The sequence below is a fragment of the Danio rerio genome, chromosome 4 (assembly GCF_049306965.1).
Source record: "Danio rerio strain Tuebingen ecotype United States chromosome 4, GRCz12tu, whole genome shotgun sequence".
Taxonomy (NCBI): domain Eukaryota; kingdom Metazoa; phylum Chordata; class Actinopteri; order Cypriniformes; family Danionidae; genus Danio; species Danio rerio.
In genome coordinates, this window is record NC_133179.1 from 11,222,037 (window position 1) to 11,237,101 (window position 15,065).

Below are 15,065 nucleotides of genomic sequence, written 5' to 3' on the forward strand. Positions count from 1 at the left end.
GGTCTTGTTGTCTGTGAGGTTTGGGTTTGTGTGCTTGTTAGATGATGTGAAATTGTCTGCATCTGGTTGGCTGGGGATTGCAATGATATAACCATATTTGTGCATCCTATTAAATCGAGGAATGATTGCAGAACGAATCGTTATCATTTAGAGTCTTTCCAACAAATTAAGAGAATTTGTCAGGCCAGCACTGATTGTTTTTATATGTTAAGAAGTGGAGGCATTAAAGGCTCACTTATGATATTCCCGGAAAAAGTCTGTTAACACTTCTTCCTTCCAATCAACATTTTAGATTTTAAGTAAAAATCACTGTCTTCTTTATTTCCAATAGCTTGGACGACTCAAGGAGCCCAGAGGCATCAGAATTACTGTCAGGAAAAGGCAAGTAGCATGTGGTAACTTATTAGTCTGACTAGAAGATCTATGCTGGATTTTTTTTATATACAAAGAACCAGCTGTTTTTATTATGTATTTATTCACCCTGGAATTAAAAGTATGTCATCGTTTACTCAGCCTCATGTCCTGCCCATCCCTATAAGAGCTTTGTTTTACATCAGAACCCAAAATAAAATATTTGTAATCAAATCTGAGAGATTTATATGCCTGTGTTTGAAGTCTGTTCACCCAAATTGCTCATAAAGAAGTGTGCATGTGACACACAAGAGTAATCTTCATTGATTCTTAAGTATCAAGCAAGCATACATCATGTTTTACAAACTGTACATACAAACTGTGTGCTTTTTGATCCCACTTTATCAGTTTGTGTCAAAACATATCCTGAAGGTCAACTTCTCATTTTTTATTTCTCACTGCACTGAGCCATAAATCTCCACGTCAGCAGCTCTTGTGGTCGTTAGACTTTACAGTTTAATTCATTAACAGAGGGATATGTTTATGCATAATTCGCCTGGTTATATATATTACAACATTTTTTTGTCTGCAATGCAAACAAACCTTTGAAAAAAATATCTGTTTGCAGTATTTTCTGATTTATATAGTGATAAAAAGAGACACCAAAAATCCCCTTTGCAAAAACCTTTTGCTCTGATATGTTCAAAAACCTATAGGCCAGAAGTATTCAAGCTAGAAGTGATTGCAAATCTTCACATATATAATTTAATAATGCATGAATTTACAATTCATGTTGTACAAAAATGTTAAACTAACTATTATTATTATTATTATTATTATTACTATTATTATTATTATTGTTATTATTATTATTATTATTATTATTATTATTGTTATTATTATTATTATTATTATTATTATTATTATTATTATTATTACTATTATTACTATTATTACTATTATTACTATTATTATTATTATTATTATTATTATTATTATTATTATTATTATTATTATTATTATTATTAGATTTACCCCCTTCACCAATAGTATCCTACCTTAATAAAATGCACTTTATTGAAGTGTTGATAATCAGTATTAAATGTTCTGTACTGCTGTTTTTTTAGGCAGGTGCTGGCTGATGCCAGTGTTTAATGCACGAGTGAAGGAATCTCAGTAAAAACAAATAAATAAATAACAGATAAAAAGCTTATTCATGAGTTCAGGGTATCTGCAGGGTCTTAAAAGGTCTAAAAAAAAAAATGTAGGCTTTAAAACATCTTAAATTGCCCAGTTTAAATCAATGGCTGCTTGCAGTCTGCAGCATAATTCCACTTGAGGCTTTCTCCACAACTATGAAGAACTAACCTTTTCTATTTTATTGGACCTGGGAACCTTTCTTTGATTATATAGGAGCCTTTAAGTCTCTAAAAGCTTGTCTGTTAAACTCAGCTTAGACAAAAGAAATGTAATATGCCTTTTTGCAATCTAACTTTGTATTTTTTGTCATTATTATTTTTATTATTAGTGTTATTATTATTATTTATTTATTGTTTATTTAATTACAATTTAATTTTATTTACTATTATTATTTTTTTTTTTTCATATGGGGGTCAGAACTCAAATGACATGTATGACAGATATTATTTTTCTACTTTTGCACTAAAAATGTTCAATAAAAAATATATATTTGGAAAAAAAAAACCCGTCTCGCTGAAAGTAAATCATTTTAAAAGGGTCTTAATTTTCCTTTGTTCATGCAAAGCTACCCAATCAGGCCAACTGACTTGGACAGTCTGTTCTGCATGTATGTAGTTTATTATAGCTTTAAAATCATTTTTTATTAAATCTTGTCTTAGTTTTAAATCCTTGTCTTTGTCCTAAATTTATGAACTGTTATTATTATTATTAGATTTACTATATTCACCTTGAGAATCTTGCCCTAATAAAATACACTTTCAAGTGTTGGTAATCAGTGTGACATTTTCCGTACTGCTGTTTTTCAGGCAGGTGTGTTGATTCACATCTGAGGCAGCTTTACACAGACCCTCCAATGGTGCTGATGCCAGCGTTTAGCGCATGGGTGAAGGAATATCGAGCTGAAGTCCCATTTGATGTGATCACAATTCAGATCCGGCCCGAACCAGTCATGCCACATTGTCACATTCACCTGGATGAACATCGCGGACCCAGGTAAACCCAACACAAAGAGTATAAAACAAACTGAGACTGTCAAACTGAGCAGTTAAAATTTGCCAGTCGTTTAACATAAGAGATTTGTTTTTGTGGAATAACATCTAATTGGTAAAAACATAGTTTGAGTGGACTTTGCGGCGAGTGTTGTAAAACACAGCAGCTTGAGCTGGGAAACAATGAACAAAGAGTCTGTAGTATGATTGTGCCGTCGCTGCCTTTTTCAAGGTAATCAGATCTGGCTTCTTATGTGTCAGCTCAAACTCGCTACACCGTTTGATTGATTTATCAGATTAATTTTTGAATCTGCTTTCCCATGCCTGGCGAGCCACACACACAAATGCAAAATCCCTGATTACAGTCCATTAGCCTCTGTTACAGCCTGTAATCTCTAATACTTTCAGATGGAGAAAAAAGCAAGATATTTAAAGCTGACTCTGACCTCTCAGACAGTGGGGCCGCGGCATAAGTAGGTTTTAATAAAGAAATAGTTTGTATTTTAAAAGAAGAAATAGCTGGCAAATACTAAGAAGTTGAGCACTTTATTTAACTTAAACTTTAGATTAAATTATTTAGGTTTATTTTGTTTTATTTATTATTTGTAATTGGAAAAAGCTGAGATATTCACATATGAATGTGATGAATATTAATATAAAGTATTTAATGTAATATTAAATACTTTAACTGCTGTATGGTGTGCTGGATTTTTACATGCTGAAGTGATAATATATCTAAAACTAATACACAAATGCTTTAAAACATATATTTTAAGAAAGAATAACAATAACAAAAAATAAATACATATAGTGCTCAGCATAATTGCTCACCATCATTTTGAAAATTAATATTTTGATTCATTTCTCAGTCAATATATTCAATGTATGTTGATGCATGAAAAACAAAACAGAATAATTAAACTGATTAATTTATTAAAATAATATTTTAGTCACCAAACATATTAAGAAACTAAAAGATGACATTTAAATTCAAGCAAAATATTGCAAAAATTTAAATTTCAGCTAAATTTTTCAATCTTTCTGCTTCTCTTGATTTTTTTTCTCTTCATATATTTGTATTTAATATTTTTCTATAACATATAAATTTGGCTATACTAGTTTGTGGACCGTTATCATAAGTAATTTTGTTAGATTAGCTCCAGATTTGGCTTCAGTACTGACTAATCTAATGTATATGCACTAATATAATATTAAATTGCTTCCTATTAAAAATATAAATTTAAAAGATAGATTTGTGAGGGGTGTATGCAAAGTTCACATTTGAAATGCTAATAATATATAAAAATAATAATACTGCAGAATATGAATGTGTATGTTTACGGGTATTTATTAAATATGACAAATTTATCCTGATTTAAATCCTTCTAAAATTGTCCCATTTTTATCAAAATTAAACCTTAGATTTGATATATTCTTATATATGATCTTATATATTATCATTATTATTATTTATGTATTTTAATCTTGTGTATTTACATTTAATTGTTAGAATATTTTTATAATTATAGAAAATTGGTATTTATAAAATGTGGTAAACTTGATCTTTTTTTTTTGCCGTGACACAGCCACCAAAGCTGATATGGCAATGAACTCAAAATTCTCTCTCTCTCATTCTGATTTAATAAAATTGTACAAATAAAAGTATTTTTAATGGTTTAGATCACATCTTACATTGTAGCAAGAATAAATGGTTAAGTTAATAGATCTATTTAACTGATCCATCTAAAGGCAGTCGGGACTGTCGTCTTTCTCAAGGTTTTTTTAAAGCACAGTCTTATTTGTCCATGACTGTGGGGTCATCTGTTGGCAGGGACCCAGTTCTAATCCACAGTAATCCTCCTCCTCTGTCACGACATGAATAACCCTAAAAGTGAAAGGTGTGCGTGTGTGTGTGTGTGTGCATATGTGATCGGGTACGCTGACTATTTTTCTCTGTTTCCTTCAGGATGGCGAATTACCCAGTTGGCCTGGGCAACAGCAGAATCAACATTCTGGTGATGGACGAATCAGAGGCCGAGCCTGTCGTCATGACGATATACACTCTAAACATATACCGCGAAAGCCGGCCCAGTCTGCCAATGTTTGATGAGTATGTGATGTGCAGTTTTGTGCAGGTAAGAACACACATTATCTCTAATTCCTCCTCTAAACTCATCAACACACACTTACTATACACATCTGTCAAAGAGAGGAATTTGTCTGCATTCTTATGAAGTTTGAGTATTTTAAGCAGTATTTAGTATTTTAAGCAGGATTTAGAGTGTTTCTTGTAGCCCACAAGAGGGTCTGTGGATTTTTTTTATATATAAATAAGTCTTGAGAGCTGAAAAAAAAACAACAACTCAAATTGAAGTTTGTGCTTCTATCTTAGATTCACTTCATCAACTCAAGCCAGTGTGGCACCTTCTGTCTTGAAGATGTATAGATTTTAGCGCAAGCCAACTGCACTGATTCTAGACTCACTGTTATACAGGATCACAGCAGATTTCTGTTTCTATGTATCTGTGTTTATATAGAGACATTTCATGTTAGCTGACTAATTAGAATGTTTTACTGGTGATTACTATTTTATAAAGGCTTACAAATAGTTTGATTATGGATAGATTAAAAATAAGTAAAATAAATAAAATGTAGATTTTAGCAGAATGATTTTTAGAGGAGCTGAAAGATAATGCATGGAATTATTAATAACAACATTTAAACTTTTTTTTAAAGGCGCAAATTTAATTAGAACCACTTTTTTGGGAAGCAAACTTTAGTAAGTCTCTCATGTATTTTATTTACCAACTGTAAACGGTACATAAATGTGCATAAATCATCTAAACATTTGAATATTATTTAATAATATTGTTAAAATTAATATAAAAACTAAATAAATACATATTTATGCACATTTAAGTAGATAAATAAATTGAATGATTAAAAGGTTTTAATATTCTTTCGTTAATTTTTCATTGACAACTTTACATATCTTGTTTAAAAGCCTCAATTTATTAAAGCAAAATAAAAAAAATGACTTAATGCCATGTAATTTTGAACAAAATAAGGCAAAACCATTAGTTGACTTTACTTAAAGTGAGTAAACCTGTTGCCTTAAAATGAAAGTAAATCAACGACTGCATGTGTATGATTTAAAAAATTAAGTCAACTTAATAGTTCTAGGTTACAATGGCTTTACTCACTTTTTTAAGTACTGTAAAGTAACTAATTGCTTTTAAAGGGTAAATTTATTTGGAGTTTGTTTCAAAACACCTTTTTAAAACAAACTTTCTGGAAAAGATACAGCTAGTAAATACCTTTGTTCAGTGGTGATTATTTCTTGTATTCAGTCCATTAGGGGATAGGACACAAGTAATGTGAACATGCATAATCTACTGGTTAGATTCTAATTAAAAGTAAGACAGACACTGTTGCTTAGTGTATAAAGTGGCTCATAAATAAACGTGATGTGATGGGACTTGACTGGAATGTTCAATTTCATTGTCAGTTGCACAGTAATGTGATCAGCATTATGTCTGTTTCTCATGTTCTGGTTTGGGTATTAAGAGAAAAGCATGCTGCACATTTCCTCACACATATTTTCACACATTCCTCTCTTAACAGAGTAGTTAGCGCAAGGATATTTATTAAGAGTATACTACTGAAAAGGATGCTCTGAGGACAACACAAACACTTAATACACAAATAAACTTTATTGAACGTATACACATATGTTCGACACTATATACCAGGGGTTCCTTAACTTTTCAGCCAACTACCGCAAAATAACAATTCCAGTGACTCGCAAGCCCCAAATTCTTTGGAGGTGAGTCTAAATATACAAATGTTCCACACTGCACAATGGTCTAACAAAAATAGGCTACAATAATTTATTATTAGCCTCACATAATGAGCCCAGTGGGCACAGTGTTTTCAGCACAAATGTAATGTAACGTGTGTATTTATATAGCGCATTTATTGTGTATGGCCATACACCCAAAGCGCTTTATAATCATGAGGGGGGTCTCTCTACACCACCACCAGTGTGCAGCATCCACTTGGATGACAACAACGCCAGTGCGCTAACCACACACCAGCTATTGGTGGAGTGCAGAGACAGTGATCGAGCCAATTCAGTGGAAGGGGATGATTGGGAGGCCATGATCGTAAGGGCCGATAGAGGAACTTTGGCCAGGACACTGGGGTTACACCCCTGCTCTTTCACGAGAAATGCCATGGGATTTTTTATGACCACAGAGAGTCAGGACCTCGGTTTAACTTCTCATCCAAAGTGTCCCCTTCACTTTTACTGGGGCATTAGGACTCACACAGACCACAGGTTGAGTGCCCCCTGCTGGCCACACTAACACCACTTCCAACAGCAACCTAGTGTTCCCTAGTGGTCTCCCATCCAGGTACTGACCAGGCTCAGCCCTGCTTAGCTTCAGTTAGTAACCGTTCTTGGGCTGCAGGGTGACATGGCTTGTGGCTTCAAATTGTGGCTAATCTATTCTTGGTTTGATTTTAGAGACCGCCACTCAGAGATCATCCTTAATGTTCAGTTTGTATTTATTTTTAATGTATTTGACTGCCATAAAGGTGTCAAAAAGTTTAACCTGATGCTATAAAATCAGTCTGCTGCAGCTGACACTATTGATGTGTTGTGAATCTTATGTAAACACCCCAATCCTATGGAAAAAATTAAAGGCTGATGGCTTTTTATTTGCATATTGTTACTTTTTTAAGACTACTATTTTTATCTTCTGCATGTTAAAATATGGTAATTTTAATAGTTTAATCAAATTTATTTGACCTTTGGAAATCACCAAGTGACCCCCAGTTGTCCCCCACTTTGGGAACCACAGCTATATGTTATATAACTACAGGTTAACTATGATCATATATAATGTCCGCCCTATACACAACTCCTTAACTCTTCTGATTTTGCTTATAATGCAATCATGTGCACCTTTTGTAAAGCTGCTTTATAACAATAAATATTGTGAAAAGTGGGTAGCACTTTAGTTTAGGTCACAATTCACAGTGTTAACAAACCATTAACTAACACTACTAGCTTAATTAACTACTAATTAGCTATTTATTCATAGTTATTAAAAGTTAGTGGTTAAGATTTTGGGTAAACTGTAAAACCACAAAACTTAAGGTAACTCAAACCATTTGAGAAAACTGCAACAAACCATTTAAGTTCAAAAACTAATCCCAGTGAGTACTGTGAAATTAATCCTTTTGAGTAAATGAAGCAATTTGAGCACAGTAAAACCCAATAAATGAAGAGAACTCAAACCAGCAGAGAACTGTAAAACCCAATAACTTAAGGCAACTCAAACTGTTTGAGGAAATCGATTGCAACAAACCATTTGAGTAAAAAAACTTTCTATATGAGTGTTGTGAACTTGCTCTGAGGTACAGTATTTAATTAACTCATTACCCTAAACACTGAGTTCAAAACTCTTTTCAAATGAGTAGAATTAACTTTCAGTCAATTTTGAGTTAACTACACTCATTTCATTTGATAAAATTGACTGTCTGGTTTTACAGTGTAGGATTAGGGATGCAGAATAAGATCATACTTTATAACTATGACCAGTTCATATTTTAATAACAGGCAGGTAATAAGCCAAGATTAATAGCATGAATTGGGACCTACACTAAAGTGTTACTGATATAAAGTGCTATACAAATAAACTTGAGTTGAAACAGAATGACAAAAAAAGAAATCAATGTGTGAACAAGAAAATAATAGTGTGACTGTTCGTGACTCTGTAGCTCAAAATGAAAGTGTTTTATGGCTTTTTATCTCCAGTTATAATGTGCCGATGACACCATCATCTCTAGAGAGCATTTCTGTCTCAGGCATCTTAAATACATTAAGTGTGAAATTCTGGAGAGTTTTCTGAAAAGATTTCGCATTTCAAAACATGCAAACTAAAAAGGCTGTGTGTTTTCCTAATAAATAAATCCCATTTCTGTGTTTTCATTAGTTGGACACAGGGAATTGAATTAATTGACCTTTTAAATTGGTGTCTTTGACAATCACCAAAGAATCCTGTTGCTTAAACCACACATTTACATTTAGTCATTTAGCAGACACTTTTATCCAAAGTGACATACAAATGAGGACAAGAAAGCAATTTACACAACTAAAAGAGCAAGAATGAATAAGTGCTGTAGGCAAGTTTCAGGAATGTAAAGTGTAAGAAGCAAAACATTAGTTTTTTATTTTATTTATTTATTTATTTATTGTAATACAGTTAGCGGTAGAACCAGAGAGGCAATACAGATTAGGATGGGAAGTGAAGACTAAATAGTTGAGTTTTTAGTCGTTTCTTGAGTCGTTTCTTTCGTTCTGATGCAGTTAATGAATTCATTCCACCAACTGGGCAGATTGAAAGCGAGAGTTCGGGAAAGTGATTTCTTCCCTCTTTATGATGGAACCACGAGGCGACGTTTATACACAGAACGCAAGTTTCTGGAGGGCTCATAAATCTGCAAAAGTGAGAGCAGATAAGAAGAAGCAAATCCAGCAGTCGCTTTGTAAACAAACATCAGAGCTTTGAATTTGATGCGAGCAGCAACTGGCAGCCAGTGCAAACGGATGAGCAGCGAAGCATTTAACCGAACACACATCATGTGTTCGGTTAAATGCTAAACCGATTATTAAGAATTAATGTGCGTGCAAAGTTCATTTAAATGTATGTTTGGGATAGTTATGTTACCAATTAGTCAAACTAGTGACTATGTCGAGTGCTCATTTCGGTCTTCAGTCATCTGCGTGTGTGTGGTTTGCCACCAATCCATTCATATTGCATTCCTCCATTTGTCCCTCGATCCCAAAAAGGGGGCAATACTCTGGAAATCATGCATTTTATCACGTTTCTCCTCAAAGACAAACCAAAAGGTTGTCTGAGGGCTTAAAAGAGACAAACACATTCATAACTTTTCTCTTTGTGCACCGGGGACACGATCTGAAAACCATAAGCAGCGTCAGAATTTACTGACTTTAGCATTCACATGGGGTTCTTCAGAAAACAACCTTTTGGTGCTGAGGGAGCAAAGGATATCTGTACGTGTGAAGTAGTAATTCACTTCTTTCAGCACCATGTGTACCTCATTAATACACACAAGGCTTCCTGACCTCATCCAGCATATAAATATGAGCGCTAAGCTTGATGAATTATCCACTGTTTTGAAAACCTCCAGCTGGAAAACATTGTTCGCAACAAATCATTTCTTTCATTCATTCACGTATTTAAGAGTGACATGATGCATAACCCAGCATCCCTGGTGGGGATATAAATCCAGCCAGTTTTAGGGAATTTATGTAATGCTGTTGTCAATTTACTGAACAATATGTTGATATTTACACTCCATTCCTGTAGAATAATGTTGTGTTTTTTTCTTGTGTTTTTAATTAGATTTGTCTAATGTACTTTACAGTTTAATTTCATTTATTAATTCTTTGCTTTTAAAATAGTGGTTATTAAAAGTGCAGGCTTTACTTTTTTTCTTTATATTTTAACAAATAATTTGAGGATTTTGCTATATTTGAGTTTAGGGAATAACATGCTAACAGTTTTAGGGAATTTATTTAATCCAATTGTGAATTTAGTAAACAATATAATCATATGTTGATATAATTAACAAATAAACTAACTGTAAAAAAAAATATGTATATATATATATATATATATATATATATATATATATATATATATATATATATATATATATATATATATATATATATATATATATATACATACATACATATATATACATACATACATACAGTATTTCTTTTTCATCTGAACCTTTTCATTCTAAACTAGTTTCTTCTCTTAAAATACAACTATTTTATTTTATTTTAATATTATTTTTTAAATAAAATGTTAATTGCTGTTTTCCATATGATGGATTGTGCTACATTTGAGTTAGGGGGAAAATTCATAAATAAAAATAAAAAAACATTACCTTTAAATCAACAGAACGATCCAAACTGCTTCGCTTATAAAGTCAGTCAGTTTTTGTAAATTTATTTATTGCAGGTGTCAATTTAATAAACAACACATTAATTTTTACACTTTATGCGTATAGTGTTTGTGGATTGTTTTTTTATACTTTGGAAACATGTTTGTTTATTACACGTGTTAGTGCATTTTTAATGAGATTTGTCTGCTCTATTTTACATTGTTTAATTTGATATCATTTTAATTCTTTGCATTTAAAATAATGGTTACAAAAAGTGCAGACTTGATTTTAAAAATATATATATATATTTTAACAAATAATTTGACTGCAAAAAAAAGAAAAAAATATATATAGTTTGTTTTAAAATTGAACCTTTTCATTTAAGTTTCTTCTCTTGAAAACAACTATTTTAATTATTTATTTTAAAAAATAAAATTACAACTACTTTTTGTCTGTATGATGGATTGTGCTACATTTGAGTTTAGGGAAAGTTCATAAATAATAAAAAGAAATAAAAAAACAGTACTTTTAAATCAACAGAACAATCCAAACTTCTCTGCATATAAATTCAGCATAAGTCAGTTTTAGTGAATTTATTTATTGCAGTTGTAAATTTAATAAACAAAAGTTAATATTTGCACTCTGTGCATGTAGAATAGTCTTAGTGTATAGTTGTTTATATATATATGTGTGTGTGTGTGTGTGTGTGTGTGTGTAATTTAACAGTTTTTTACTATGTTTTTGTGAAATTTGTCTGCTGTATTCTACATTATCTATTTTTTCTTCACATTTAAAAAGTGGTTATAAAAAGCGCATACTTTATTTTTTCTTCGTATCTTAACTAATAATTTGACTGTAAAGTCATTTTAATCAGTTCATTTGAACTTTTTAATTATAAACTGCATGGTTTAGATTCTCTAAAGTACAACTGTTTTATTATTTTTTTCTTTTGTTATAAAAATTTAACAACTTTTGTCCATTTGATGGATTGTGCTACATTTGAGTTTAGGGAAAGTTCATAAAAAAAAATAAAAAAAACACCTACCTTTAAATCAACAGAACAATCCAAACTCCTCTGTTGTGTCTGAATGTGACCTCAAGGCTTCAAACACCAGTCGTATACATGATGCAAAGCTTCAGATAGTTGTAACATTTTTTCCACCTATCATTTTTGTGTTACACAATTATGATTTAGAGTAAACTATTTTCATTCCTAACTGAACCACCCCTTAACTGTATTGCTCTAAAACCTTTTTGTTTTGTTTTGTAAATGAACTAGATGCAACTTCTCTGTCTCTCCTTAGTTCTGTGTTGACATATGGCTTGTGATGGAATGGGTTTGGAGTAGGAAGCTTCTTTTTTTTTTTTAAGAGTAGAAGCCACAGTGCGGTTTCAGAGATCTGGAGCTTTTCCCCTGCATATGATGGGTGTTCTTCAAGCCTCGAGTTGACATTCAAACACAGCGGAGGAGATTGGCTTGTTGGCATGCGCTCAGATGATTTGTATGTGCTTATCTTTATTTATGAACGTTCACAAAATTCAAATGTAGCACAAGTCTGAAGCGAGCTCCATTTTTGTATTTCTATCCCGAGCCAAAACACATCGGGTGGTCTTGAGGGAAAACAATGCAAGAGCGATTAATTCTTTCCAACTGCATATGAGCATCTTTTTACCACAGTTCTTGTTTAGTTCTGAGGAGCAGTTCACACAAGCCTTGCAACCGCTGGACTGACAGCAGTGGACCAGAACGCACAGGTCTCATTTCAACTGACATTATGAGCACGCCATTTATGCCTCAAGATGTGACAGAGCTGAAAAAAACATATGTATTTAGACACTCAAAACCTCTCTGTCCTTCATTACTGTGGAAAACATTAGCGCAGAAGGGACAGAGCAGGCAAGGTGGCAGTGCACAGCAATTCTTTTGAAGTCACAGCATGTTGACGTCCACATCCACCATCTGCCTTTCCTCTTCTACTCGCTCTGTTTGCCATTACAAGCCTCAGCATCCATCAGAAGCTCTTTTTAACTTCACTATGCCAAAAGCAATTAGATTAGCATGTGTAATCGGATCAGCAAAGAAAACTTTTCCTCAAAAAAATGGAAATCATAGTCTTAAAGAGACCCCCAAAAAATTTAAATTGACTCCTCATTTATTTTCTATCATGTGGTTTTAAATGTTTTGAGTTTCCTTCCTCTGTTGAACACAATCCAGTTCAATTCATCTTTATTCTATAGCAATTTTACAATGTAGATCGTGTCAAAGCAGCTTAACATTGAAGTTCTAGAAGATTGAAACAGTGTCAGTCCAGTTTCCAGAGCTGAAGTTCTGTTTAGTTCAGTTCAGTTTAAATTTCACTGCTGAAAGCCCAAAGACTAAAGAGCAAATCCATTGATGCACAGCTCCACAAGTCCCAAACCAAACAAGGCAGCGGCGACAGTGGCAAGGAACAAAACTTCACCAGTTGATGAAGATGATGGAAAAAACTTTGAGAGAAACCAGGCTCAGTTGGGCACGGCCATCTCTCCTCTGGCTAAGCTTCTTTTGCAGAACTCCAGTCTAGGCACCGGAGGCTGGAATATGCTGGATATCAATCGTAGAGAAGCTGCAGATGTAAGTAGGTCACCGGCGGGTGTTCAGACTGGCCTACTGGATCAATGCAAAGACTCGCTTGTCACTGTGGTCTTTCAGGAATCAGTCTCATACTCTCCACTCCTCCATGATCGCCAAAGCATCTGCTTAGGGTACAGCCTGGTCCAAGATTATGGATACCTTTAGAAGTGCTCTATGGTTGGCTTCATCTCTTCACAGGTCTTGGATCAAATCAATGGCACTGCACAATTTCTAGAGGCCTTGGGATGAATATCCCCAGGTGAATATAGATGATATTTTGAAGAATTCTTGTCGCTGGCACCCATCAACGTCCATAGTTGAAAAAAAATACTAATAAAATCAATGGATGCCAGCCATTTTAATAGAAGAAAGTAACGCATGTAGGTTTTGAATTAGTGAAAGGGTAGTATTTGATGTGGAATTATAATTCTTTAGGTGAACGATCCTTTTAAGGATACAGTTGCTCTAATATGCATCAATTGCTTTCAAACTATATAGCATAATGCTAAAAGTTATTTGTTACAAAGAGAAAGCCGAAACATAATGAAATCTTTTCAGATTACTTGCTAATTATTTATTAAAACCTTTTTTTTTTCCTGATTTACCACCCTAAAATTCTGATCATTTTTAATTTTCAGCAATGATTGAAGAATCACTTTCCATTCCCTTTAGAGATTTTCTGTGATTTAAAAAGAATAACATGGAAATAACATTTTATGGAAGCCTTCTCCACTATAAAGAACCCCTTTTGTTCAATGGAAAGGTTAAATGTATGCTAAAGGCTTTTCATGGGAACCATCAATCCCTGAATGGCTTCAAACGATTTAATATATCCCATGCAAGAGGTACGGGTCACCTTTATGATTCATTTATGCTGTTTGACATCAGTACTTGAAGTTTGAAAGGGTCTAAAGATCTATTCCTCATACGTGAACGTTTAGTCAGGTTTAATGGATTGCTACTTCCATTCTGAAGCAGTTAACGGGGGTTTGTGTGCGTCTCTCGTTCCTTCTGTGGATCTTAAAGTCTTTCGCCTGGTGTTGTCATTAGTTTGCTGACCCCTGGTTCCTAAACCCCGCTCCAGCTGTGTTTGGCACACTGATGTGTATGTATTGAGACTTCAGTGTTTATTGAGTCGCTAATTAGGAGAAGGGACATATTCTGTGTCACCTTGGCACTGTAAATATACAGATGAGGAGTTTTTAAAAACAGTGTGGCCTTTTCAGTGCTGTATGGCTTATAAGAGCAATAAAGTGCTAAAGGATGTAATGGTCTGTTAGCAATGGAATTCTTTCTAGCTTGTCTGAAAAAAAAAACAGTAGAGATTTGTTTATTTCAATTTTTGGTAGACTGTAGAGTTAGTACAGTTATTTTAATGATGCTTGTCCACACATTTAGCACTTATCATTTATTTAGAGTTGTTGAAGTGAGACATTCTTGGCTAATAATTTGTCTAATTTTAAAAGTCAGATTCTGTGCAGCTTTTCTGTCACCAAAATTACAGCAATTTCAGATTATTTGTTTTGAAGTAATTATAAATTTACTAATGAATAATTATTGAGTCTCTAAAGGTGAAGCTATCAATTATTCATACTTGATTATATAGAAAACAAAAACATTTATCTAAGACAGTGGTTCCTGAAGTGGGGTTCATGGGACAATAAAGGGGGGTCACTTGGTGATTTCCAAAAATCTAAATAAAAACTATTAGAATTACCCTATTTTATCCATAACCTACAGAAGATAAAAACAGTATTTTATAGTTACAGCCTTTTTTCTCCATAGGATTGCAGTTCTTGGATTGATTACATTATATTAAAGACACAGCAATAGCATCAGATGCAGCAGATTTCTGGCACATTTACAGCACTCTCATAGATAAAAAAAAAAAAAATAAACAAAGAATAGGCTTGGGCCTTTTA

General features: G+C 33.2%; 1 protein-coding gene across 1 annotated transcript in view; it reads left to right on the plus strand.

The window, feature by feature from the left end:
- The window catches only part of cped1 (cadherin-like and PC-esterase domain containing 1), an 89,741-nt gene that overhangs the window by 37,714 nt on the left and 36,962 nt on the right, over positions 1 to 15,065 (plus strand). Inside the window, exons 12-14 of the mRNA XM_068220747.2 lie at positions 332 to 385; positions 2,362 to 2,544; positions 4,507 to 4,675. Of these exons, the coding sequence (XP_068076848.1) occupies positions 332 to 385; positions 2,362 to 2,544; positions 4,507 to 4,675 (406 nt within the window). The remainder of the gene's footprint in view (positions 1 to 331; positions 386 to 2,361; positions 2,545 to 4,506; positions 4,676 to 15,065) is intronic.